Source organism: Chrysemys picta, chromosome 5 (genome assembly GCF_011386835.1).
Source record: "Chrysemys picta bellii isolate R12L10 chromosome 5, ASM1138683v2, whole genome shotgun sequence".
NCBI lineage: Eukaryota > Metazoa > Chordata > Testudines > Emydidae > Chrysemys > Chrysemys picta.
Window position 1 is genome coordinate 11,532,247 of NC_088795.1, and position 26,729 is coordinate 11,558,975.

Below are 26,729 nucleotides of genomic sequence, written 5' to 3' on the forward strand. Positions count from 1 at the left end.
TAAGCCAGCTCTGCTCTCCCCTAGGCGGTGCTGGACTAGGGGCGAGGCCCAGGCTGCCCTGCCGCGCTGGCTGGCGGCGGCGCCTCCTGTGACTGGTGCTCTGGGGTCTCGGCGGGGGCAGATGCTGCGCTGTCTCCTCCGGCGCGTGCGTTTGGCTCTGCCAGGGGCACGCGCTGGTTGCACGGCCCGGGGCTCGGCGCCTCGCGCACACGGCTCCGGGGCCTCCCTCAGGCTCCCGCACGCGCTGCTGCTGCTGCTGGGGCTGGCCCCGGGCGGCCCCGCCCTCTGCCCGGCCCTGGCGGCGGTGTGTGTACAGCTGAGCCGTTGCCCCTGGCTACCGCCGCTCGCGCTCGCTGCCTGCCCGGGCCTTCGCGTGCCCTGGTGGCTCGCGGACAGCGGCCGCGCGCGCGCCCGCTCCCGTAGCGGCTGGTGTCCCCGCGCGGCCTTTGCGCCTGGCGCGCGGCCGCTCCGCTCCGCCGGGTGAGCGCGCGCGCGCGCGGCTGGCGGAGAAGCGCTCAGGCCAGGTGGGTGACAATGGGGGAGGCTGCTCCCCACGCCGCGCGGGGTCCCGGCAAGCCTGCCCTGGGGAGCCCAACCCACGAGCCACTCCTTGCCCGCGCTGCAGCCAGTGGGTGGGCAGCGCGGGGCGCCCCCTGCATTGGGGCAGGTGTGTGGCAGGGGGCTGGGTGTAATGGGGGCCCCCTGCATTGGGGCGGGGGGCAGGTGTGTGGCAGGGGGTTGGGTGCAATGGGGACCCCCTGCATTGGGGCGGGGGGCAGGTGTGTGGCAGGGGGCTGGGTGTAATGGGGGCCCCCTGCATTGGGGCAGGGGGCAGGTGTGTGGCAGGGGGCTGGGTGTAATGGGGGCCCCCTGCATTGGGGCGGGGGGCAGGTGTGTGGCAGGGGGTTGGGTGCAATGGGGACCCCCTGCATTGGGGCGGGGGGCAGGTGTGTGGCAGGGGGCTGGGTGTAATGGGGGCCCCCTGCATTGGGGCGGGGGGCAGGTGTGTGGCAGGGGGCTGGGTGTAATGGGGGCCCCCCTGCATTGGGGCGGGGGGCAGGTGTGTGGCAGGGGGTTGGGTGCAATGGGGGCCCCCTGCATTGGGGCGGGGGGCAGGTGTGTGGCAGGGGGCTGGGTGTAATGGGGGCCCCCTGCATTGGGGCGGGGGGCAGGTGTGTGGCAGGGGGCTGGGTGTAATGGGGGCCCCCCTGCATTGGGGCGGGGGGCAGGTGTGTGGCAGGGGGTTGGGTGTAATGGGGGCCCCCTGCATTGGGGGGGGCAGGTGTTGCACTGGGGGTGGGAGTTGCAGGATGTGGCCGGGGCTCCCCCTGCAGAGAGATGGGGGAGAGGTGTATGCTATGCAGGAGGGGTGTTATGTTTGATTTGGTGCCTCCCCGCCCCCCTGCAGAGGGGCGGCGGGGAGGTGGATGGGGAGGTTAGGGGGTGTGATATTGGACTCCCCCTACAAAGGGATGGGGGAAGGGGATACAGAGAGGTTTGTGCCTGGATAAGGAGTGAACATACACATACATCCTCTGTTGCGGGGGGAGATTCAGTCACTGTGATATTAACTCCTCAATATTGCTGCAAACCTTCCCCAGCTAGAGGTGAAAGCAAATCACCCCCAGAGCTACTTGTGAAGGGCTTGGATGCTGCGGTGATGGGCAGGTGCCCCATCGGTGGATGGAATGCGCTTGGCTGTATCACAGCTCCCCCTCGCCAGTGTTAGTTCTTCTCAGTCTTTCTGCAGGTTGGTGGTTTTATGTATTTCCTGGTCAGGGGGCTGTAGTGTGAGGGCGAGGGAGGCATAAGTGTTGTGGCACTCTTGCTTTGAGACTGGCTCACGCGTATCTCGAACACAAGACCTGCCTGCCTTGGGTAACTGAGGATTCAGTGAGTGTTTTGCATTTCCAAAGCACAGCACGCAACATTCACCAGTTAAATAGCATTGGGATGTAGGGCCCATCCTTAGTCTTATTAATGTCAAGGGCAAAAGTCTCATGGATCTCTGTAAGAGCAGGCTCATACCTAGCAGTAAGAAATGATCTAAGCTTTTGGAGTTTGGGATTGGCCACTTTTGATTGTGTAATACATTCTTGGCCATATATTGATTCTTATTTTTTATTGGTATTTTTGAAATATTTACATCTCCACTTGGACCCATTAACAAGTCTATGAGAAACCAAGTGCAAAGAGAGTTATAACTGCATAAAGCATCCTATTTAAGGCTTCATTTAAACAGAATAAAATGTGTGGAAACAGCAAAGAAGTTCTAAATGGAATTATTCCTATTGATGTTCAAGAGACGGCTCGATCATGGGTTAAGTAGTGCCAGTTAGAAATGATCAAAATGAAATTATCAGGTGAAAAATGAGCTGAGTTTCCTCCTCTCTGTGGTTGAGACAACATGAGTGATTGCTTATCTTCCTAGAACAATGTCAGTTCCAACCCTCTTCTGTACAGGCTTCAATCAGCCATTCAAAATAAGCTATTAAATGCAAAGTACTCTATAATCTCTGCAGTTTTGTATTTACTTTTCTGATCAGTCATATGTATGTTTTTTATTAAAACAGGTGTGTAAAATTCATAGCTGTTACTTTGTCATAAAGATACACAAACAGAAATATTTGTGCTTTGCATAAAGATAATATTTTGCCAAAAGTCTCGCTACTACTTTAACTTCAGTCTAGGCTTCTGACCTTGTCCTTTTTGTTTCCATTAAAAAAATGTGCTGAGACATCTCAAACAATACAGACACTCAGCCTGCTATGTTGTTTTTTATCTACTATCTCTCATAAGGACTCTTGGGAGGTCACAGAGTACAACTTGGGAAGGTTATGATTAAGTATGTGTGATGGTGGGGGCCGGGGGAGACTCATAGTAGTAAAAGCTGTGGAGAATTTGTCAGAAATGTAGACCTTGTGGTTGTGTATGCTTATCCTGGTTTATGGCTTTCAGCACAAAGACACAGCTGTTTCGGAGTTAAAATGGAAAAGTATGAGACCCTTGGGCTAGTCGGAGAGGGAAGCTACGGAATGGTAATGAAGTGTAGAAATAAAGACAGTGGAAGAATAGTCGCCATCAAGAAGTTTTTGGAAAGTGAGGATGATAAAATGGTTAAAAAAATTGCCATGCGAGAAATCAAGCTACTCAAGGTGAGTTCAAAGTAACATGCAGACACCGGGTCCATTTTACCCAGTGTGCGCGGCAGTCACTTATAGTAAATACACTTCTATATGAAAGTCCCAGGATTAGTCTAGGAATTTAAGTTTTACAGACGCTGAAACAGTTTGAAGTAAATGGTGGTTTTTGATGCATATTTTGATTGTCGTTCTTCTAAGAAAGATAGCTTTATAGAAGAGGCACACCATCTATTTAGGTAAGTTGTGTTACTGAAAACTTCAGTACAGAAGATTTTTTGGGAAGGTATTACAGTAATATAGTAGCCTCAGCTGCTAGGGTTAAGAAGAAAAGTATATTCTGGTCTTAGATCCTGATTCAGGAAAGCAGTTAACTACGTTCTCTTAAATATTTTCTTGAATGGGGATGCTTTCCTAAATCAAATTGTCACATTTCGCAGCCCTAGACAATTCAAAAATGCAAAAACTACAGTAAAGCAAGTAATTATCCATTATCATCTGTTTATGTGTAGAACATTCATAACTATATATCACTATAATCTTGCATCTGAAGAAGTGAGGTTCTTACCCACGAAAGCTTATGCTCCCAATACTTCTGTTAGTCTTAAAGGTGCCACAGGACCCTCTGTTGCTTTTTACTATAATCTTGGACAGCTTTGTAACTGTGTATTAGGGAATATTTTTTTTAAACTTTGCTAAACTATGTATTGAGAGATCTTTAATGAGTAGTGTCTTGTCTCTGCATTGAAATTACAGGATGTTTGTGATCTTAGAATTTGAATTACTTTTGAAAAAAATTAAATTTCTCGTGGTAAGTCATTTTATGTTTACATTTAGAATATAGCAACAATCTAGATGAAACAATCTAGGTATGGTCAGCTACTGTTGTTTTTAAAAATACCAATGGTAGATTGATTTGGCAGTTAGCCCAGATCAATTGGGAGTTACTTTTCTGTTTGGTTAAGTGCTGTTCTCAGTTAGTTGGCTGGCACGGACTTTGTTAGGAATGTGTTTGTGTGCTCTCTGTTCATGAGGGAAGGATGAAAGGAAATGAGACGCAAATGAAGCTGCAAACTTGATTCCCCCTTGACTGCAATTAAAGGTGTACTGTTGGCAGATATTCTCTTCATCTGTCAATTGGAAACATATTAGTATTGTTAGATGACTGGAAGTGGAGCATTGCCTGTGAAAAATTAAAAAAGGGACTTCTGACAGCAAGAGGTGTACGGGAGCCCAACAGAAGTGTGTGACACTATACCTAAAACCAGCAGTCAATTAGCAGGCATCTGATCTTAGGGAACGTGTGTTCAGTTTGTTATTAAAAGTAACCCAGCATTTGGCTAGGCATAATAGACTTAATTCCACTCCCTCTTCTGTAAAATGCTGCTTAACTGAATTGATTGATTTTTGCTGTGTATGGCAGACCTAATAAAAATAAATTCCTCTCCATAAGTTACAACAAATCTGTCCTGTTTAACAGCGTATTGACTCAATAAAGCAGCTCACCCAGTTACAAGACCGATGAGTAGATTTAAAGTGACGTGAAATACTGAATAAAGAGTGAACAGTGCTATTCCCAGCATTTCATCTTTATTTGATTGGGTTCTTTTAGTTTGTTGTTCAAGTTCTTTATTAGTAGACCGGGCTTTAGAATTCCATGCCTGTTGTGTCTGTCTAATGCCGGGTTTGTCACCGTGGCATCTAAGGAACAAGTGCACAGTTCCAAAGTCGGAGAGAATTCCCGCTGCTGTGTGGTCCTACTGCACCTTCCGGGGTGGGCTATAGTCATGAGCTAGTCCTAAATCTCATTCCATCCCTTCAGCCCAGCCTCACTTCAGTACAACCTCAGCTGTCCTCGAATGAGATTTCCCCTTCTGGGCCCATCCGGTACACTCCCCTTTAATCCATAAAGAGCCAGAAGGAGTTGTTTCCCAGCAAAATAGCTAATAGGACTGGAGTATTACAGGATATTCTGCTTATGTTCCTGCATTCTTGCATTTGCATATACAACTTCCACTGTTGTTTTGGTAAGTGACAATGTCAGACGTCACTTTCTGCATGATTGCAGGGTGGTGCTGTTCAGATGGACTATTAGTCTCAGCCTGCATATGGTTTTTGTACTAGTGTCACTATGGTGGTTTTTTATTGATACAGTATATACGATACAGCCCCTAGTGTTGGCACAGTTAAGATGGTATGAAGGTGCATAATACTGGTCTAGGGTATTCCCCTTCCCCAACAGGCATAAACTGTGCCAGCCTAAGGCCTCGTCTGCACTACGAAGTCTTGTCAGCATAACTATGCTGGCTAGGAGGGGGGGGGGGGATCTCCTTCCCTCCAGCAGACACAGCTATGCTGGCAAACCCCTCAGTGTAGACACAACTATGCCAACAGAAGAGTGCTTGTGTCAGCTTCGCTAATGTCGTTAGGACAGGTGCTCTAGATATGCCAGCAGAAGAACTTCTGCCAGTTTACGCTGAGTCTATGCTAGGGGGCTCTGCCCGCGTAGCTATTTCAGCCAAGACTGTAGTGCAGACAAGCCCTAAGCCCGTTTATACTAGTGTAACAGCATCCACACTAGAGGGATTGTACCACTTTAAGTATGCTGGTATAATTGAAGCGGTATGACTTGTGTGTAGACAAGGCCTTAGATACTGTGAGTTTTGGGGTTGGTGTTCATATGGTAGCTTCCAAATACAATACCTTGAAAATGTCTTGTATGATTTCTTGAGTACTTTTCAGAAATATTACCAACTGCAACATGGATTACAACTCTTTTTTGCAGTGTGGGTTTTGTTTTGTTGCCTCTACAGATAAGCTAATAATACAAATGTAAAACACTCTTGAGTTGGACTTTTCTCTTGTTAGACTATGGTGGTAAAATGAGTCGAAAACACACCTCCATGGCTTCATTTGCAGTTTTGACTTACCCTTTTTCTAAACCATCATTTAAAAAAAAATATCTCAAAGGTGCCTCCCTCTCTTGGTAGGTTACTTTTTAACCTGACTGTGCCAGATAAGACATAGTTTAATGAAACCTGTTTAACAGAATTTTAGAGAAGAATGCTGAAGTTTGAACTCTCCATTTGTACGTTTAGTTTAAAGGTATTGCAGCACTATTATTATTTGTTGTAAATATTTACATTATGGGAATGCCCAATGACCCCAGTCAGGATTGGAGCCCCATTGTTCCAGGCCACGTAAAGCCGCAGAGAAGAAAGTATCCTGGCTGCAGAGGGTTTACAGTCTAAAAACACGTGCAGCCAAAGGGTAAGGTATGGAGTTAACACTTACAAGCACATGAGTATGGTGGTGAATTGGCACAGCTCTGTAAGTTGCATTATTATAGACAAGATTTTTGTAATGGCGAGTGGAGAGGGGAATAGGAAAAGGAATGGAAGAGAAGAATTGTATGATTTTTGGCAGCACATTACTCTTTCCTGCAACAGGTGGAGAAGAGAAAGGTGAAGAATTTTAACCGTGTAGGCCCCTCCTTCAGATACAAGTACTTGCCTTCAGCGGTTCCTCTAACAGAGCTGCTACAATACACCAGTAGCATCCCTGGAAGACTCTGTTCCTGTAGGACTGGCAGGGATGGGTGATTGTGAACAGCTGGGGCTTGTATTTGCTAGATTGTGTTAGAACATGACTTTGAGCAGCCGGGCTAACCAAGACAATGTTGGACATGACAGGAACAGGCTGTGTTTAACATTGTGTTAGCTGTTCGTGGGTAATACTGTGGGTCTGGTAAGGTTTGTTCCTGGCCAGCCGAGTTAAGGTTAAATATGACTGCCCCTGTCTACCCTGAGCGGAAAGTCGTGCTTGGCAGCATGTTATTTACTGTAATGCCTTGAGGATGTGATCTAACGTGACTGAATTTTCTAGTAAAAACTAGCCCCCTTGTCATCTATGCTAGAGGACTTCTTGGGGTTCTGGTTTGCCACTACAGGGGCAGAAATCTTTCCCATGGACAGGTCTGTGCAGGATTTTATTGTTAGGGTTATATCCTGACCCAAACGCTTAAGCCCATAGTTAACTTTACACACTGCGAATAACCCCTTTAGTTTAAGTGCATGCTTCTGTTTAGGCACTCACTGAAGTCTTTGCAGGATTGGGGCCCAACTTAATACTGGTCACCTTCACAGGGCAAGGACTCGTGAACTGTAGAGATCTAAATCCAGTTGCTGTGAACTATCTACCAAAGAGCGGAGGTGGGCTTTGAAAATTCCCTTTATGAATACAATCATGAGATTCCCAGTGTCAGCTTTCTATTGTAAACTAAATATGGATGTGTATTTACTCTGTTGCTTTTTCTGACTATGGTGAAATGTGCCTCTTTGACTTACGAAATTAAAGTTATTTTCTCTGGAGAAGCATCTGGCACTGGCCACTGTCAGAGACAGGATTTTGGCCTAAATGGACCATTGGATTGACCCAGTGTGGCCGTTCTTATGAGACCCTCGGGACCCAATTTTAAATATAAATCAGCATGAGTGTCATGTCAGAGACGAGAGGGTGTTTGGAATACCAGGTGTATTGCAGTTAAATTTTCGGGCTCTAGATCTCTTATGCTGGTAAATGCTGATATGTTCTCCTAAAGTATTTATTGTTATATAACAGCAACTTCGACATGAAAATCTGGTGAACCTGCTGGAAGTGTGTAAGAAGAAGAAACGATGGTATCTGGTGTTTGAATTTGTGGATCACACACTCCTCGACGACCTTGAGCTGTTTCCACATGGACTAGATTACAATAGAGTTCGGAAATATTTATTTCAGATTATAAAAGGAATAGGATTTTGTCACAGTCACAATGTAAGTAGATTGATGAGGTTAACTTTGCATTTAAGAAAACAACAACTTGAATGGATGAGTAGCTGCTAAGGTACTTATTTTAAGTAAAGCTTCAGCTAGAAAGAAATATGTTAAGTATGCAAATGTTAATAGTGACAGTATTTCATAGTCCCAGAGTGACTCCGACCCAAGGTCCATCCAGTCCTCTAGCCTGTCTCTGATGGTGGCCAGCACCAACTGTTTCAGAGGCCTGGTCCCCACTAAGTCCCCACTTCGGACTAAGGTATGCAAATTCAGCTACGTTAATAACGTAGCTGAATTCGAAGTACCTTAGTCTGAACTTACTGCGGGTCCAGACGCGGCAGGAAGGCTCCCCCGTCGATGCCGCGTACTCCTCTCGGCGAGCTGGAGTACCGGCGTCGACGGCAAGCACTTCCGGGATCGATCCGGGATCGATTTATCGCGTCTTAACCAGACGCGATAAATCGATCCCAGAACACCAGACGCGATAAATCGATCCCAGAACATCGATTGCCTGCCGCCGGACCCTCCGGTAAGTGAAGACGTACCCAGAGGAAGATGTAAGAACTCTGTAGTAGGCAAATGTGGGATAATCTGTCCTTCACATAGGTCTCATCCTGGTCTCCAATGGTTAGAGATTTATTTAAGCCCTGAAGTATGAGGTTTAATAGCTCTTAAATTTTTGTTGTTGTTGTTCTTGTTAATTTTGAGTCTGGATATTCATGATGTCTCTTTAAATATTCACTTTTTTTAAATTTTGTTAAATTGTTGGATTCAACTTCCTGTGACAATAAGTTCCTCCGTTTAATCTCACATTGTGTGAAGAAGCATTTTCTTGTATATTTGGGAAATCAATATTGTTTTAGTGCATAGAAATTCTTTACTTTCAGCTGCATGATAAACCCAAAGCATTGAGATGTCACAGCACAACTCTTGACCATGTATTTAAAGAATAAAAGTTGTAAGGGCAGATTTTCAAAATCAGGCACATAAATTGTGCCTGCAAAGTATCGGTGCTAGGTAACTTCATGTGCAAAGGACGCACTCCCATGCACAAAATGATAATTTGTATGCAAAATGGGTGTGTTTTGGCACGTGCTTTGTGCACGGATTGTGTATGCATGAATGTCTTTTGAAGACTCAGCTTTGGTATCCACTGTGCAAGCTAAAGCTTAGTTTTTACATACATACAATGGCACTAGATTTTTTGGTGGGTCGGTCTACAGAATGTAAATTCTCGTGATCGAGAAACAGGGAATTCTTCAATTATACTTTTTGCTTCTCTTGTTAGATAATACACAGAGACATTAAACCGGAAAATATATTGGTCTCCCAATCAGGAGTTGTAAAACTCTGTGATTTTGGATTCGCTCGTACTCTGGCAGCCCCTGGTGAAGCTTACACTGACTATGTGGCAACGCGATGGTACAGAGCTCCAGAACTGTTGGTTGGCGATACCAAGTATGGCAAGTAAGAAAATGGGCAGAAGAGATTGCCGAGGGTTTTCCCTGCTTTGCAGACAAATTATAAGAAGGCTTTCCCACCATAACTATAACAACACAACAACTCCCCTTCCGAAACAACCTCCACCCCCCCCAGTACAGTATCTAGAACACACAAAGATAGAAGAGCCAGAGACTCAATAAAGTCCCCTAGGGGCCTCCCTATTGCCAATCTGGAAGCTGCTTGGGTACTGTGGTGATGGGCGAAGGCAGTGGAAACTCCTGAGATGGATGGATAGATCCTTCCTATCCTCTTCAGACAGAAAGATGCTAACAGCATTGTGGATTCTGAAGGCTGCAGGTTGTATAGTGGAGGAGAATGCTAATTAGATGGGTGGCAGGCTCCTCAGAACTTGGACAGATATGTGCGGGGCCCTGACGGGAGGTGTGTGGAATTAATGGGATTTCTTTGCATTGAGGATCAATCCTGTAGACTTGGTCAATACTCCCATGGACTTCAGTGGGCGAAATCCTGGTTTGGGCCCTTTACAAAAATGTCTGTACATATTATCTCTTTATAGAACCTTAAATCCACCTTCAGCAAATAAATCTTAAAAACAAATCCCTCCTTAGGAAAGAGCTTCTCAGCTTCTGCCTCATTAATAAGGGGGAAAATACTACAGTGTGTTGTGTTACATGAGGGTGGGTGGCATCATTTGTGAACTAAAGGTTTTGATTAAACAGCTCTTCACTTTTTTTATGCGTGGTTAAAACTGAAAACAGTCCTCTTGCCACATGTCAAAACCATGCGCTGTCCTGGGCAGTGCTGCGTCAGGCCATGCAGCCTGCAGTGACCTTCTGGGCAACGAACACCGGCAACTTTGGGCTCAGATGTAAGAAGGAAACCACCCTGAGATGGTTTTGCCGGAGCTGGTTTCAGGCTCGGTGCTTTTTTTTCAGGGCAGTGGATGTGTGGGCCATTGGCTGTCTGGTCACGGAAATGCTTACAGGAGAGCCCCTGTTTCCTGGGGACTCGGACATTGACCAGCTGTACCATATCATGAAATGTCTGGGTAAGAACATGTCAGCTTTTTTTCTGTGTTTAATTGGCAAAGGCTTATGGTACGTCGTGGCAATGAAAAAAGGGCGGCACTGGGAGTAGTATAAGCAAACGCTGTGCAAACAGTCTTGCCAAAGCGCCTGATTCTTGCCTTCATGCCCTCATGCTGTTTCAGTCGGGGGGAGGGGGAGGAAGAGAGTTGGTAAAGACGGATGATTGGGCCAAAACAGGGTGTTTTTTTGTCAAGTGGACAAATATCCTCTCGGGCTTTGTCATTTCACCTCTTGCCTCCTAGGCTGGAACGTGAATATTTTTTGTTAATGATTACAGCACTGTAAGATTTGAAAATACCACAATCTGTCCTCTGCTGTGTCTGACTGTGACTGGTTAGAAGCAAGCTGGTCTTACGTTATTAGCAGCCAAAGGTTATGCCACGTAGATGTGGCCATGTCCGCATCTGATAGGAAAGGAAGCAGCTTCGTTGCCAAGGGAATATTTAAAATAATTCTCTAGGCTACCACAGCCATCTGGCTAGCCAGAAGCTGCCAGGTTCCTAACGGCACCCCTAGACTGCAGACTTCAGTAGCCAAAGTGTCCTCAGTTAAAGGGACAGATAGTGCATCTGCTGTCTCCTTGCGTTTCCCCCCCATCCCACTGTCCTCACCTCTATTGTATCCGGACTGAGCCTCGGCTAGCGTGCACTCATCCGAGCCACAGACCTTGGCCAGACGCTGCGGAAGCCAAAAGACCAGAAGTTGGAGCTGGCGAAAGGAAGAACTCGGTCAGAATGCTGCAGGCACCCCAGGCGGACTCCCTAGTGGCCTTACGCACGGTACCCCCTGAACAGGAAGGGTGAGAGCGGAACCCTGACGTGCCCCCTGCAAGAGGGGGGGCAGAGGAGCACGCTCCTGATGCTACTGGCTGGGTTCTTTCAGAGAAATCCATGGCACACCTGCACCTTGAGTACTGCATGGAGTTCTGGTCACCCCATCTCCAAAACATATGTATTCGAACTGGAAAAGGTAGAGAGAAGGACAACAAAAATGTTTAGGGCATGGCACAGATTCCATATGAGGAGAGATTAAAAAGACTGGGACTGTTCACCTTAGAAAAGAGATGACTAAGAGGGGATATGGGTAAAATCAGGAGTGGTGTCAAGAAAGTGAATAGGGAAGTGTTCTTTACCCCTTCACATAACACATGAACCAGGGGTCACCCAATGAGATTAATAGGCAACAGGTTTAAAACAAACAAAAGGAAGTAGTTCTTCACACAACGCACAGTCAACCTGTGGAACTCATTGCCAGGGGATGTTTGGAAGGCCAAAAGTATAACTGGGTGAGTAAAAAACAAAACAAAAACAACTCGATGAGTTCATGGAGGATAGGCCTATCAGTGGTTATTAGCCAAAGTGGCCAGGGGCACAACCCCATGCTCTGGGTGTCCCTAAGCCAGGCTTCCAACGGCCAGAAGTCAGAACTGGATGGTGGAGATGAATCACTTGATGATTGCCCTGTTCTCTTCATTTCTTCTGAAGCATCTGGCACCAGCCACTGTCAGAAGACAGGACGCAAGGCGAGATGGACCTTTGGTCTGACCCACCATGGCTGTTCTTATGTTCTTAGAAGCAGTAACGGTCACTCCAGTTAAACTGCCCATTCCTGCCAAGGTCCATAGCGGAACTCCCGGCATCACAGGCAGTGGCTAGAGCGAAATGAATCATGACATGTGAGAAGTGATGACTGGGGTGCTGGCGCAGCAGCATTTTAAGAACATTAATTCCTTCATATGCTGTAAAAGGGAGGGGGGGGTCTCTTTTAGCTTGAAAATGGAGCCACCGTTAATTTTGCTTATAAAAGGGAAGAGAGACCCCGCAAAGGCATCACTGAAGGGTCTCAGTCTCTAAGGTTAGTCTGGGCCAGGTTGAGCGATAGTTTTCTCAGCCAAGAAAAGCCTTTTCATATTGGCTGCCTTTGAGGTTCTAGATCCAAAATGTCTGATAGGATAAAGAACCACAGTGAGACCGCTGAGAGCTTTAGCTAGCGTAAGGACAGTGGTAATGTTTACTGGCACTGACATCTACAATCAAACAGAGGGCTACAGTCTGTGCTAAGCTTTCTGTATGCATTGGTGATATCATAACAATATAACCTATCCATTCCAGGCAACTTAACTCCACGCCATCAAGAGCTGTTCTATAAAAATCCACTCTTTGCTGGAGTGAGGTTGCCAGAGGTCAAGGAGGCCGAACCTCTTGAAAGACGGTATCCCAAGCTCTCTGCGGCAGTGTTGGATTTAGCCAAGGTAATTAATTCGTTTGGAAATGCCTTGGTCTTCTGTTTTCTCCTTCTGTCCGTCTTCCCTTTGCTCTTAAGGTTCTGTGATTTAGATTGTGGGGAAGAGGAATCAAAAATGCAAGGGAGAGGCTGCGTTTCTGGCTTTCTGTCAGTTCCCAATCTAATTAACCATTAGCTCGGTTGGCAGTAGAAAAAAACATGGTGCGCAGCCCTCTTCCTTTAAACAAAACACTGCTGCTGCTTCTAGTATTTAGTGTGTCCTCATCCCCTTGTCTATGCTTTCTGCTTCCACCTTTGGCTGTTGTCCTTACCCTGGTCAACTGGGTCCTGACCCCCTTTGTGTCGCCCCACTTATTGCTTCTGCACTCAGGGGCATCATTTGCCAGGGGGACAGTTGCCCCCCAGAGACTTTTCATAGATCTATTTTCTCCACTGCCCTGTGTCCCCTGCACTTCGGATAGGTTCTGTAGCTGTGCCACTGGCAGAGGGAGGATAGGCTCTCTCTTGTTGCCTGCTACCTCATTGGCTGAATGGGGATGGAGCTGAGGCCCCCCCCAACTTGTGGGGTTGGTGATGGGTGGGGAAGGAGGCTCTGAGCTGCTCTCTTTCCTGCCTGGATCCATGGCCACTGAGCACAGGGAGCAAGAGCTGTGGTCCCTGCTCCACATGCTTTGTTCCCTCTCACGACGAGCAGCTGCGAGGGTGGTGGTGGTGGGAAGTAAGGTCTAGTCTGGCTAGTGATTTGGAGACCCCATAGGCACCAAAATGGCTAGGGGCGGCCCTGACTGCCAGACTCTTAAGCGGTGGGTTGGGCACAGAGCGGGACAGGTAACACATGCTGACCAGTGTGTTACAGATGCAAAATCCTAGCAAGGAGCAGTTAAAACACCCCTTCTCTGTGGTATGTGATTTTTATATTGTGTGGCCACGTGGAGAGCAACTTTCTCTCCCTATAGCTAGCTGCATTCAGCATGCATAGTCTACAAGCCAGAGAGCCACTTCCCTGTAACTCCTGAAGTCGGTAGCTTTCCTTGTAAAGAACGCGAGCAAGTAAGTCTGTCATTTGATGGTGGGAAGGAGTAGACAGGAGTCTGCCCTTCATCTTCCTCCCCAGAATTTTCTGCCTCTGTTACAATGGCAATTAGCCTCTAGAAAACCCTCATTTTTGCGTTAGCTGCTTTAGATTTTTAGTTTTGGGAAAATATGTATTGAACATTGCTGCTGCTACTGTGTGTGTGTGTAATACAATAATTGTGTTGGCCAAATAAAATAACACTTTGAACACAACTTATTTGGTTTCTAATGCTTAACGTTGTCTATGCTGTAAAATCCCAACCAAAACATTAAAATAATCAAAATGAGAGAGATGGTTACAATTGAGGAGAAAGCAGATTGATGTCTGTCAGTGAATTCCATATGGATGGAGTTTCCAAGTGTCATTGACTAAAATAGATGCAGCAAGCAAACTTTGTTAAATTCCTCCAGTTTGTCCTCCCTAGTTTCATCCCTTAATCACACTGTAGCAATGTTTTCTTCTATAACTTTGGACCCTGTTTATTTGTTTTTATACTGTCTCTTTAGTGACTTTTATTTAGACATAGCAAAGATTTTGCATTTGATGCTACTGCAGTTGCCTACCAAAATTGACCTGGGTCTTTTAGAAATGCTTGCAGATTGATCCAGACAAAAGGCCATCCTGTGCTGAACTACTGCAGTGCGATTTCTTTAACAAAGATGGATTTGCGGAAAGGTACGTTGTCTGTTGGCTTCTTGGTCAAAATGGCCGTGTGAGAGAAGGAAATAACGCCACTGAGCTGTGTGAGATTCCGTGCTGAGTTTGCAGGGCTGGCAGTTAGAAAAAAGCACAAGACTTTACTTGTACACTGAGCACATTTGCTATGGAAAATGCCAAACAGTAAACATGGAGCCCTGAACAGTGCCATTTTTACCTAGTCCTTTTGCCGAGTAGAACTGCACTTTCGGATAAAGAGCAGCCTTCAGTGTGGTTAGCATTACATGAGTGTAGTACTTGTTGCGTGTTTAGCAGAAAAAAGAAAATTAGTGTGCCCAGGGAAAGTTAGAGAATTGCCTATAAAAATATTCATCGAGTTATTGCCATAAAATGCACAGAAAACGTATTAGAAATAGGGGTGTGAATTATTTGGCCAGATTTGTTCAGTTTTTCTCAACAAAATTTGAGTAATTCTCGATCAGGGGGGTCTCAAACTTCACTGTCCTGCGACCTCCTTCTGACAACAAAAATTACTCCGTGTCCCTAGGAGGGGGACTGAAGCCTGAGCCTACTGGAGCCAGGCCACCCTGGGCGGGGGGGCCAAAGTCCGAGCCCCTCTATCCTAGGCAGGGGGAGGGGGCAACACCGAAACCCAAGGGCTTCAGCTCCACGTGGGGGGCCTGTAACCTGACCTTGATCTTCGGCTTCAGCCCAGGGCGGTGGGGCTCGGGCATCGGCCGCATGCAATGGTGCTTGGGCTTGGGCCCCAGCAAGTCTAATGCCATCCCTGGCGACCCCATTAAAACAGGGTCGTGACCCACTTTGGGGTCCCAACCCACAGTTTGAGAACCACTGTTCTAGATGATTAAATAATAAAACACAATTATACTTAACTTTATCTAAGTCTGGCAAAATACTGTAATCCTAGTAAGTCAGATCCTGAGTGGCCTATTTAAGTAGTACAGTATCAACACCACGTGGTTGCATATACAACGTATTCCACCGTCCATTAAAATCAATGGAGTTCTCCCATTGGTTTTAGTGGGTTTCGGTTCAGGCCCATATACGCTTGTTACATTGAGTCTTGTGTTACTTGCTAAGTAGCAAACTAATGTGAATAAGGATCGCTGATAAGGATCGACACCAGTTTATATGCTTGAAGTCTTGTGCAGGCAGGTGCTAAAATGGGAGACACAAAGGATATTCCCTAATTTCTGATGCAGAAATTATGTGCATTCTTTTTTCCAAGTGACCTCTTCTCTAAAATACCAGGAGAGAGTACCACCAGTTTCACAGAAGCATTTAATCCCGCTCCTATTAAAGTCAATGGCAAAACACCCTTGGCTCCAGTGAGAGCAAGAGCGGGCCCATTGATTGTACAGTGGATGCTACTTAATAGCAATCCTGATGTTAACAACTTTCGGTTCATAACAACATTTTTCTGGGAACCAAACCTTTCCCATTGACTGTAAGTTAGTAGGATTCAGAGACTGGCACAAGGCATGCTGCTTATTGACAGCTATTTTTGGAAGAAAGGCCCTGGCTGCAGGCAAGTGTGTGGGGCTGCGACCAGGAAAGGCGCATCCCAGGGCTGGCTGCAGCCGCACAAACCTGCCGTTCACTTATTGGCAGCCTTCAGATATATCAGCAACTTTTTGCTGGAACGGAGAGATTGCGAATAAGCGGAATCCCTAGTAATTCCATCTGTTGTCCCAGAGTACAAGCACAAGTGTCCTCTTTAATAATGTTTCACTAATATCCATAAATGACACAGACAACATTTTACATTACATCATTAATCATTGCGTGCAGCAGAGAGAGTCACTGAACTGGAACACAGACGTAATTGCCGTGTATGTTTTGTTAGATGTATATATTCAGGCCACTTGTGAGGCGTTTTAATGGATAATCCAGTTTGGCCAATTTCTCATTTAAAAAAAATATAATCGTTTGTTTGACTTCTTATTCAAAAGAGACGTAATCTGACTGGGCTTGGAGTGAACACCAAGTTGTGTAGATTTTGTACTAATGGAAGTTGCTTTATTTGTTTTTAATATGGAATATAGATTTGCTCAAGAGCTTAGGTTAAAGATTCAGAAAGATGCCAGGGACCATCCTTTGCCAAAAAAATCAAAAATTAGCAAAAAGGACAAAGACGATTCTTTAGGAGAAGAAAGAAAAATGCTTGATATCCAGGTTAGTAGATCTTGTTTTTGTTTTCCGTAATAGTATTCATGTAATCTTTTAAAAAATCCACCTGTGTGTGTGCATACGCCCCACTTCTGTAATTACATAGAGAAATGTATAGCTACACCTCTACCCCGATATAACGCGACCCGATAGAACACGAATTCGAATATAACGCGGGAAAGCAGTGCTCCGTGGGGGCGGGGCTGCGCACTCAGGCGGATCAAAGCAAGTTCGATATAACGCGGTTTCACCTATAATGCGGTAAGAATTGTTTGGCTCCCGAGGACAGCGTTATATCGGGGTAGAGGTGTATTTTTACTTTCCATTATTACAAAAGCACCTTCTTTCATCACTTTCTGGTAAGGCAAGCATAATTCTTGGAAATACGCCTTTGTGACCAAGAGCTGTTGAAATTTTTTTCCAATAAATCTGGTCGATTATCAGAAACAATGTTTTGTGAAACTACAGCTTTTCTTGAAAATGTTAATCTTTTGCAAGTTTTTTGACCAACTTTTTTCATTTATCGTTTTTTTAGCATTCACTTACCAGGTTTGGTTTTATTTTTCTCCATCGCTACATTTGATTGGTCAACTAAGGTGCATTTGAAAATTTCAATTATAAAATAGAACAAAAAATTACGCTTTTAAAATCTGTGAAAAATGTGTTTTAAAAAATAATTTTGAATGGTGAAAAACTGGCCAGTTTAATAAACCAGTGAAATGAAAGAGCCTTTGAAATTTTCAGTTATTTTCCCTTACCCCAGTTGTATTTCTTATATCTTGATTTAATCACGGCCGAATGCAAGACAAGGCTACCCTTGTAGGTCAGTCTGAATCTATAGTTGATGCAGAAAATGTTGTGCACCAGCTGGGCAGTGTTAGTCTTCGGCAGTATATTAAACCTGCTCCCTGTCAATTCTGTTGCTGGGTCACATATAGCATACAGGCTGTGATATGGAAAACCCTCAGCTTCATTCTGGGCTATCTGCTGTGGCTGTTGAGATCAGCTGTGCTGCATCATTTCGCAGGGGTAATTCTCTGGAGACTGGTGACAAGACAGCCTCAGGGGAGGACCTTAGTCAAGATTTTCAAGTGACTGGTGATTTTGGGTGCCTCGGTTCTTGGGTGTCCTACCTGAGACACCTTTAAGGGACGTGATTTTCAGAGCATGGGTTCTCTATAAAGTCTGCATCAATGTTTGTACATAATTCTTTTTCCCCCATTATATTATTCTCTCCAAATTGTGGTCTGGGTGAACATCTGCCACTTATCTTGAAAAAAGATCCTTGTGTATAATTTCAAAATTATTCCAAGTGCAAATGCTATAGAAAATTCATGCCATTTGATAATTGTACATTATCCAACTCCTTTATATGTTTTATAGTCTGCAGTTTGGTGTCTATAAATACTATTGCTCATAAACTCTGAGGCAATCCCAAGGCCTGTAAATTAACATTTTATTCACGAGGAAAAAATGTGGCTAGGATAAAGTCTGATTTAGGTTATTTTAGTTGAGAAACACATCTGTGGATTGCTGATAAAATGTAAAAGTACATGTGTTTTAATTCAGGTGGTGTTTATTCCAAAGGATTTAAAATGAATGTGCTAAAAAAAGAGCAGTGACTTTCATTTCTCAGCTGCGTTTTATTTCAGTTAATGGTTAAGTTTATGTTTTGCCTTTTTGGTACTTTAAAGGTCTCATAACTGAAAGCTGCACACACATTAATCCCGTTTTATTTGAGACAAGTGCAGAATTGGTTTAGGAAAGGAATTTTCCTGGATTCATTAACATGCAGTGCAACACTTCTGTTATGTATTCCATGTTAAGCGACTTCAAAAGGGAACAGATTAGATGGCAGCTGACTCTTTCAAGGTCAGATGAGAAAAAGCTATGTAGTGCTCAAGCTTTTAAAAATATAACTGGTGCAACAGACATCTAAGGAAAGACTTTATGTAGCCCGATCATTGCTCTTAGCCAGGCAGCGAATGTCCAGCAAACTTAATGGACTAATGGACTGGCTTTCACTTACTGGAAATAGCATCCATCCAGAGAGCAGGAAGGTGCTGTGCTGGGTGAAGCATGCTTTTAAAGTACATTTGGATAAGGAATTCCAGAGCTCATGTAAAGCCTCCTGTGCATTATTTCTTTATGTGCAGAAATGTTGGATTTCCTTTTGGCTTCCTTGCTAAGCCCCAGAGGAATCTTTCCTCCTCCTTTTCAGAGGTGGACGGAGTGCTAAACTCTAGATAGCAAAATGACTGTCTGGAAGCAGCATCTCCAGATACCAGGGTCTTATTGTAAGTCTAACCCATCACATACACCCTCCTATATTGTGTGTATAATGTTGTACATTTCCCTCCCTCGCCTTTGCACCAGAGAGTATTCAGTGTAGTTCTACCGGTATTGAGAGAGGTGAGCGCTAGGGACTTGGAATCGGCAAGCCCTGAGCATTAATCCTGCCTCTGATGCAGACTCCATCTGTGGTTGTGAGCAAGTCACTTAAACCATTTTCCTCATTTCCCAGTGGGTAAAATAAGGATGGTACATGGTTACCTACCAACTACGCAGAGCTGTGATGAGGATTCATTAAAGTGTGTAAATCAACTGACTGTGCACAGCATTATGTTGAATTGTTGCAGATCCCTGCTCCAGATGTAGAGACTTTTGCTATAAATCCCATGCTAGGGACTGGGATCTGCCTCAGTGACACTTATCTCTGCTCTTGTTCCATTTCTTTGGAAGTAGGTCAGGATATCTCTATTTTTCCTTAGACTTCTCTGGCCTATCTGCCTCTTCAAAGCACCGGTGACTCCAAAAGCCCTCTGCCCATCCTCCTTTCAGCCCTCTCCTGCTCTCAGATGGGCTTCTCCATTGGGCAGCTCTAGTGAGCTGTGCCTTCCAAGAGCATGGGAGGTGTCCTGTTATGCCCATGAGTTGAATAACATGATTAGCCCTCATGCATGGTACCCAGGATTCCTTTTGTCTCAGAACCTCTGGCAATGAAAAGCTGTAGGTGTCAGGCTAGGATCAGAATAATGGGTTGCAGCTTGTGTTTAAAAAAAAAAACAACAAAACCCACCACCAACAAAAAACCCTCTTGTTGCCACCAGCCAGCTAACCGAGCTGTAGTCACGTGTGTGACGGGTTGGATCACAGAAACCCCCTTGGGAGCTGCCACCCGATGTGCAAAGACTACCCCTGCTTCTGTTTTCCCTGCCAGCTCAGGACTCCAGCACCCTGTCTTGCTGAGCCAGACACTCCCGTCTGGCTCCAGACACAGACCCAGGGTCTGAATCACTTGTCCCAAAGCTGCAAGTTTACCTGAAAACAGCTTACAGAAGTGCGCTTGTCTTTAGCACTCAGATGCCCAACTCCCAATGGAGTCTAAACCCAAATAAATCCGTTTTACCCTGCATAAAGCTTATGCAGGGCAAACTCATAAATTGTTCACCCTCTATAACACTGATAGAGAGATATGCACAGTTGTTTGCTCCCCCAGGTATTAATACATACTCTGAGTAAATTACTAAATAAAAAGTGATTTTATTAAATATAGACAGTAGGATTTAAGTGGTTCAAAGTAGTAACAGACAGAACAAAGTAAGTCACCAAGCAAAATAAAATAAAATGCGCAAATCTATGCCTAATCAAACTAAATACAGATAATCTCACCCTCAGAGATGTTTCAGTAAGTTTTTCTCAGACTGGACACCTTCCAGGCCTGGGCACAATTCTTTCCCCTGGTACAGCTCTTGTTGCAGCTCAGGTGGTAGCTAGGGGATTCTTCATGATGGCTTCTCTCACTCTCTGTTCTCTTCCCCCCTTTATATATCTTTTGCATAAGGCGGGAACTCTTTGTCTCTCTGGGTTTCCACCCCCCCTCACTGGAAAAGCACCAGGTTAAAGATGGATTCCAGTTCAGGTGACATGATCACATGTCACTGCAAGACTTCATTACTCACTTGCCAGCACACACATATACAGGAAGACTCACAGGTAAATACAGCCATCTGCAGACAATGGGAGTCATCAAGATTCCAAACCATCATTAATGGTCCACACTTTACACAATTACAATAGGCCCTCAGAGTTACATTTTATATTTCTAGTTTTAGATACAAGAGTGGTACATTTATACAAATCAGATGATCATACTCAGTAGATTATAAGCTTTGTAATGATACCTTACAAGAGACCTTTTGCATGAAGCATATCCCAGTTACGTTACATTCACTTATTACCGTATTTTCTCTAAAACTATCTCAGTTACATTATATTGACTTATTATCAAGTTTTTATAAAACCATATAGACTGCACAACGTCACAACGTGCCGTCCCTTAAGGGAAATCACAGTAAACATTTGCTTACCTGTCTCTTAGGTTATGTCAAAACAGGCGTGACAACGTTGTGGCTGAGTAGGGTGATGGTGCTTTCATACCAGAGCCTAGAAATGTGTGTGGCCGAAGCCCCGACTGATGTGGGGTCTCATCCTCCGTGATTTAGTCCATCAGCTTTGTATGCCGTCTTCATGGTGCATGTCACTGCACTTTCGGCACATGTTAATTTCAGAAATAGTACGCTCCATAACATAACATCGCCTAGTTACTGGTGTGTCGCATGTACCTTGACCTGCTGGGAAGGGATGCTCAGTTGAGTGAGGAATGGACACTGGCCTGGTCTAGACTTAAAAATTTGATCAACCCAGCTGTGTCACTCAGGGCTGCGAAAAATGCCACCCCCTAAGCGCCATAGTTAGGTTGGCCTAACCCAGGGGTCGGCAACCTACGGCACGCGAGCCGATTTTGAATGGCACACAGCTCCCTGCCGCGGTCCCAGCCCCCAGCCCCACTCAGCCCCCCCGCCCACCGCTCTCCCCTGCGGGGACAGGACACAGAAGCTTGGTTCTGCAGCAGCCAAGCCCTGTTAGTGCTATTTTACTAGGCACCTAGGTGATGAGAAAGAGCATGCCCTTTAATTTTCCTAAACACGTTAAAACCAAACCAAACCTCCTGCGTTGATGGGATGTAGTAAGATAAAGTCTCACTGTCCTATGTAAATAAGTTAAGTCTTTTGTGAATTATGAACTCTACCTTCTGCTGATGGAAAACAGGTGTTTTCTTCATAACATCACTACACTTCTACCTGAATCTCACCGCTTCTTATGAGTGTCTGTCTTCTGTTCTTTTTCCACACGTGCTGCCGTAAATTAATGTTAACGTCCGTTCTAACCCCCAATAGGCGGAGTGACACTTCTCTTTCTAAACAGGACTTCAACATTGATCCAAAGATCAAAGATTCTAAACTGTTCAAGGTGAAATTATCCAAAGCTGAGGTGGAGAAGGCTGACAGATCTTCCAATATGAGCTGCCTGTATGACAGTGGAACCAGTCAGTTCAAAACAGTCCCTCCGACAAGCATGAAAGACTCCAGCAGCAGTTTGGATTACATAAAGAACCCGGGCATGGTTATTCCTCCCATTATCCCGAACCTTGCCACCATCACACCCAATATAAGTGTTAACTCTGGGATGGGAACTATTCCTGGAACCCATAATTACAGGTATGGAAGCTAAATAGAACAGTAGAGGAGTTTACCAAATGCTCCTTAAGGAGAGAGTCATGGAATGACATTGTTACAATGAAGGGGGTTAAATGGGTTTTGGGCAGGGCTGGGTGGGTGGTAAAAGATTTTCAGTGGTACGGGGGAGGGGCTGTAATTGTATTTTGAGATTATGGAATTTAAGAGTTAGAATCTCTGCTTTCCTGAGTTTATGCCATTCTCCCAGCTTCATGGAGCATAAAGGGAGCTGGTTATGGCTTCCTGATTCTCTCCATGGCCCTGATGCAACTTCATGGCTGCTGTAATATATGCCAGTAGGCAACAGTCCTCATGGGACCAAACACCATTTAGAGATACCCAGAGCATAGCATGCTCTGACCACTCACGCTCGCCCTTACGCACTCCTTCCACCATAGGGTGGCATCAGGACTGGCTATGACAGCTCTGGGGACACTGCCATGTCATTTTCTGCCTTATTTGCACCACATGAGCAGCACAAAGCAGAGCAGACAGAGGACTGCCTCTAGGAGTGTAACCACAAAGGAAGGTATCAGTTAGAAGGCAGTTATCCTAAGCAAATTGATTGGGGTTTTTTTTTTGTATTTGGAGATCCCAGAATCTACAGCTGGTGAACATGAGTTCTTGTCTGTAATACTTACTCCTGGGGGAATTCTGTGCCACTGCGCACATGCAGAATTCATGTCCCCCTGCAGTTTTTTTTTCTCCGCAGAAAATACATTCAGTTTACGCCTTTCGCCCACCAGGGGCTGCTGTGGCGCAAGAACAGAGAGCAGCTGCTCACCAGCCGTAACAGCTGATAGGGAGAGAGCAGAAGCTGCATTTCTCACAGCGCCCTGCCAACGGGGCCAGGTGAGGAGGCACATATTGGGGGAGTGGGAAGATAGAGCAGGGCACACAGGGTTGCTGGGAGGTCAAGTAGACTGGGGTTCAAAAGGGCTAGTGTGGGGGACAGACTGGGGTGGGGACTGAAATGGGGTGGGGGTGCAGGGCCACATGGGATTGGGGGGGCAAGGGTTGGCTGAGTGGGGGTGCAGGGACACATGGGGATGGGGGAGGGGAGGGGCAGGGGGTGCAGGGACACATGGGGATGGGGGAAGAGGTGCAGGGACACATAGGGAGGGGGGAGGAGGTGCAGGGATACATGGGCGTGCAGGGACACCTGGGGACAGGGGCAGATGTGCCTAATGAATGAGAGAGGCTAGGGGTCAGCCAGGGTCTGCATGGGGGGAGGCTCCCCAACCCCATAACAATCCCTCCCCCACCTTCCAACCCCCCCCCCCCCCCCCCCCCCACACACACACACATTCCATACTTCTCCCAGCCACATCCAACAACCCTCCAGGTTCACTCCCAGGCTCCTTCCCTCTCTCTCGGCTCCTCTGTTACCCCTGACTCCCCCAAGCCTTTGCACTGCTTCTGAGGGGTGTGGACGTTTCTGTATTGTAGTTTAAATGAATTATTACTCAAAGTTCTGTATTAATATGCCTAGTAAGGAATCTATATGTCCAAAAAAAAAAAAATCCTGAATCTTTCATTGTCTGTATTGTTACAGACATACTTGTTGGCAGGTATTTTGAAATAAATTATCAAAATAATTGAAACTGACATGATTATATTGTTATTTTGACAAATAAAATATGCAGAATTTTAAAATATTTTGTGCAGAATTTTTATATTTTTGGCGCAGAATTCCTTCAGGAGTAAGTTCTGTGTTAGCAAATAATGGTTTATCAGCTATTCTGGAAACATACAGACATGGATCAGTGTTGCAGTCTGGTGTATTCCTTGCTGTAACAGATGTTTAATAATTATGGGCCAGATAGAGCCCAGGGTGTAGGGGCATGAAAGAGGGAAGGGTGCAAAGATCATCCTCCTTGTCCCTTCTGCACAGGATCTGGGACACACATACTCACTTGAGCTCCGATTTGCGGGGCTAACTGTAACTGTCTCAAAGGGGGCAGGCAAGGCTGTGACCTCAGTGCCCGCTGTACCTAGTCAGCTGTAGAAGGGAGATCACCCTGCACCCTCTTTAGGGGTGCAGTAGCACCTGTGCTCCGTTTATCCTCTGGGTAGCTGCAGGAAGTATTGTGGCTCTGAAGATTGTTTCTTGGGGCTCCTGCTGGTGCAGTTAAAAGGGCCCCCACCATCCCCAAACACAGGTCTGTGCATAGAAGGCACAATAGTGAGCCCTAAATACAACTATAGCAGGGAGAGAAGAGTGACTGCAAAGAGTTTTGCATCAGAAAGCAGGAGTAGGAGAGTGCTGTCTGTGATTAAAAAATTAGACAGGCAGTATTCTCACTTGAAGTCAATGGGATTCCAGGATTTTGCTTATATGTGGGATGGATTGTAATCTTCCCCACTGTGTGTGTGACGCAACTTAGTTCGGAATCTAGAGTGTGTATCAAAAGTGGTGAAAATGTATATGCCCGCTCACCAGCCCTCCCCCACCACTTCAGTGTGACCCAGCTTTGATGTCATGCTACATTCTGCCAGCGAAGAAGGATGTGGGATTCTCCTCTCTGGTCGGAGTAACTAATACAAACCCTCACAGGACGCTGGCAGGCTAGTTCGCCAATAACAGTCCTAGATACCAGCCTTATGAATGGATTCTTGAGGTGAGTCCGTAGCAGCTGTTTGTCTGTATCACAATGCCACACTCTTCTGGGAGAGACTGACCTTGATTTTCATTGCTCGACAGACCGAAGACTAATAGCAAGGGTACACTTCTGATCAGGGTTGTAATCCACTGGCAGTGCAGTGTATATGTTAGAGACCAATAGCTCAACAACTGATTGTCAGGGCTGGATGTCTCACATTGCAGCGTTATTTTTATATGATGATGTTGCCAAGAGATTATTGCTAATTCTGACTGGAGTCTTTGGATTTTTTGTTTTTGTTTATAGAGTTGATGAGAAGACTAAAAAATACTTAACCCCTTTTATAAAGCAAGGGAAACATTCACCAGCAGGGCATTACAATGTCAGCTTGGGCACATCGGTAAGCATCATCCTTCTCCTGTAGTGAAAACAATGTATTTTAAACTTCAGTATTTACTGTCATGTCATTAATACCTTTCATTTCGGCCTTCTCAAGATATATTTACCTTCTTTGGTTTGGGGACATCATATATAATAGTTTACTCACAGTTATGTTATGTGAATGTATTGTACTGGAATATTATTTAAGTTAGAGGCGCTCTCCAAGAGATCTAAATGATAGACATGTATTCTTCTAGACAAGTGCAATTACAGTTTCTGGCCAGGCTGGGAGGAGAGACAGGTGTTGGCTATGGTGACCAAGTAGTTCAGGATTTACATTTAGAATTTTCTGTGGACAGATTGTTAAAAACGAATGAATCACTCACATAAATGAGTGGCTAGCAGCTCCCACGGAATTCTCTTTGAAAGGCCATGCCGATTTAAAGCCTGATGCTATAGTCATTATTCAGGCAAAACTCCTCTCAAGATCAGTAAGAGTTTTGTCTGAGTAAGGACTGCACAGTTGAGACCACTTTCCAGTTTTTGATGTTCTGCGTAAGTGTAGGTGGTTTCCTTAAATTACTGATTTCCTAAAGCTTGTCTTGAGGATTATTGAACAGAATGTGTCTAGGAAAGAATACAGGCTGTTTTGGTACTTTGACGCTTGTGTAAGTCTCATAGCAGAGAATCTCGCTTCTTTTTAACCTGAATAATGGTTTTACTTTTAGTACTCCCCGCTTTGCTATACATTACTCCTGTAACTCAATCCCTTGCTGTCAGGTCTCAAATGAAAAGAACGTTCTTCAGGCAAACAAGAAAAGATGGGAATTCTCCAAGACAGATGTGCGTTTGCCTGAGCTAAACTATAACCATCTCCCTGAACTCAAAGGAGTGGACGGTACGAGCTTTAATTTGCTGTTAATTAAAACTGGATGATGAAGTTACCAAGAGCAGTATAAGTTGCATCAAGACATTTATTTTTTTAATCCTATTAGCATGTGACAGGTTTTCTGAGAAGGAAATATTGACACTGTACACTTAAAACAACAGCAAAAATCCATAGCAGGCAATGCATTTATTTATTTGTCTTCTGCAGCTCGAAATTCCAGATTTGTCAAAAAGGAGAACAAAACTGTCTCAGAATCTCGCATTCCATCCCTTGCCAGCATTGATCTTCACAACCCGAGCCTGGCTTTGCAACAGGTAATGATCCAATGAAATGCTTTGCACTGTTCTACTTGGCTTTTCTGCCAAGGTTTTCAAAGCACGTTGCAAGCAGCAGGAGCAAAAAGGTTCCAGGCAGTCTCTCTGTGCAACACGTTGCATTCCAGGGTGTCTGATGAGTAGCAGCATAGTCACTGGAGTAACTTGTTTTAGGACAATGCAGGAGTTTTGGAGCCTGATGGGGAAAAGAACCATTTTGGAAAAACTTTTGGCCCAAATTTATTATCCTGGGGGCAAACCTGGACCATGTTCGAGGTTCACAGTAC

General features: G+C 45.2%; 1 protein-coding gene across 10 annotated transcripts in view; it reads left to right on the forward strand.

The window, feature by feature from the left end:
- Positions 1-368: 368 nt before the first annotated feature.
- Positions 369-26,729, forward strand: part of CDKL2 (cyclin dependent kinase like 2) — a 28,092-nt gene continuing 1,731 nt past the window's right edge. Inside the window, exons 1-14 of one of the 10 annotated variants that reach the window (XR_010601689.1) lie at positions 369-524; positions 1,602-1,750; positions 2,959-3,155; positions 7,761-7,955; positions 9,247-9,425; positions 10,358-10,470; positions 12,622-12,761; positions 14,416-14,504; positions 16,553-16,682; positions 21,945-22,237; positions 23,002-23,107; positions 25,165-25,258; positions 26,020-26,137; positions 26,336-26,442. Coding sequence is in view for 6 of the 10 variants with exons in the window: in XM_005283983.5 (XP_005284040.1) it covers positions 1,684-1,750; positions 2,959-3,155; positions 7,761-7,955; positions 9,247-9,425; positions 10,358-10,470; positions 12,622-12,761; positions 14,416-14,504; positions 16,553-16,682; positions 21,945-22,237; positions 25,165-25,258; positions 26,020-26,137; positions 26,336-26,442 (1,722 nt within the window). In the remaining 4 variants the exon portion in view is untranslated. Of the gene's footprint in view, positions 668-1,601; positions 1,751-2,958; positions 3,156-7,760; positions 7,956-9,246; positions 9,426-10,357; positions 10,471-12,621; positions 12,762-14,415; positions 14,505-16,552; positions 16,683-21,916; positions 22,238-23,001; positions 23,108-25,164; positions 25,259-26,019; positions 26,138-26,335; positions 26,443-26,729 lie in introns of all 10 variants that reach the window. The other 9 variants (XR_010601690.1, XM_005283983.5, XR_010601691.1 and 6 more) reach the window with 9 other exon arrangements.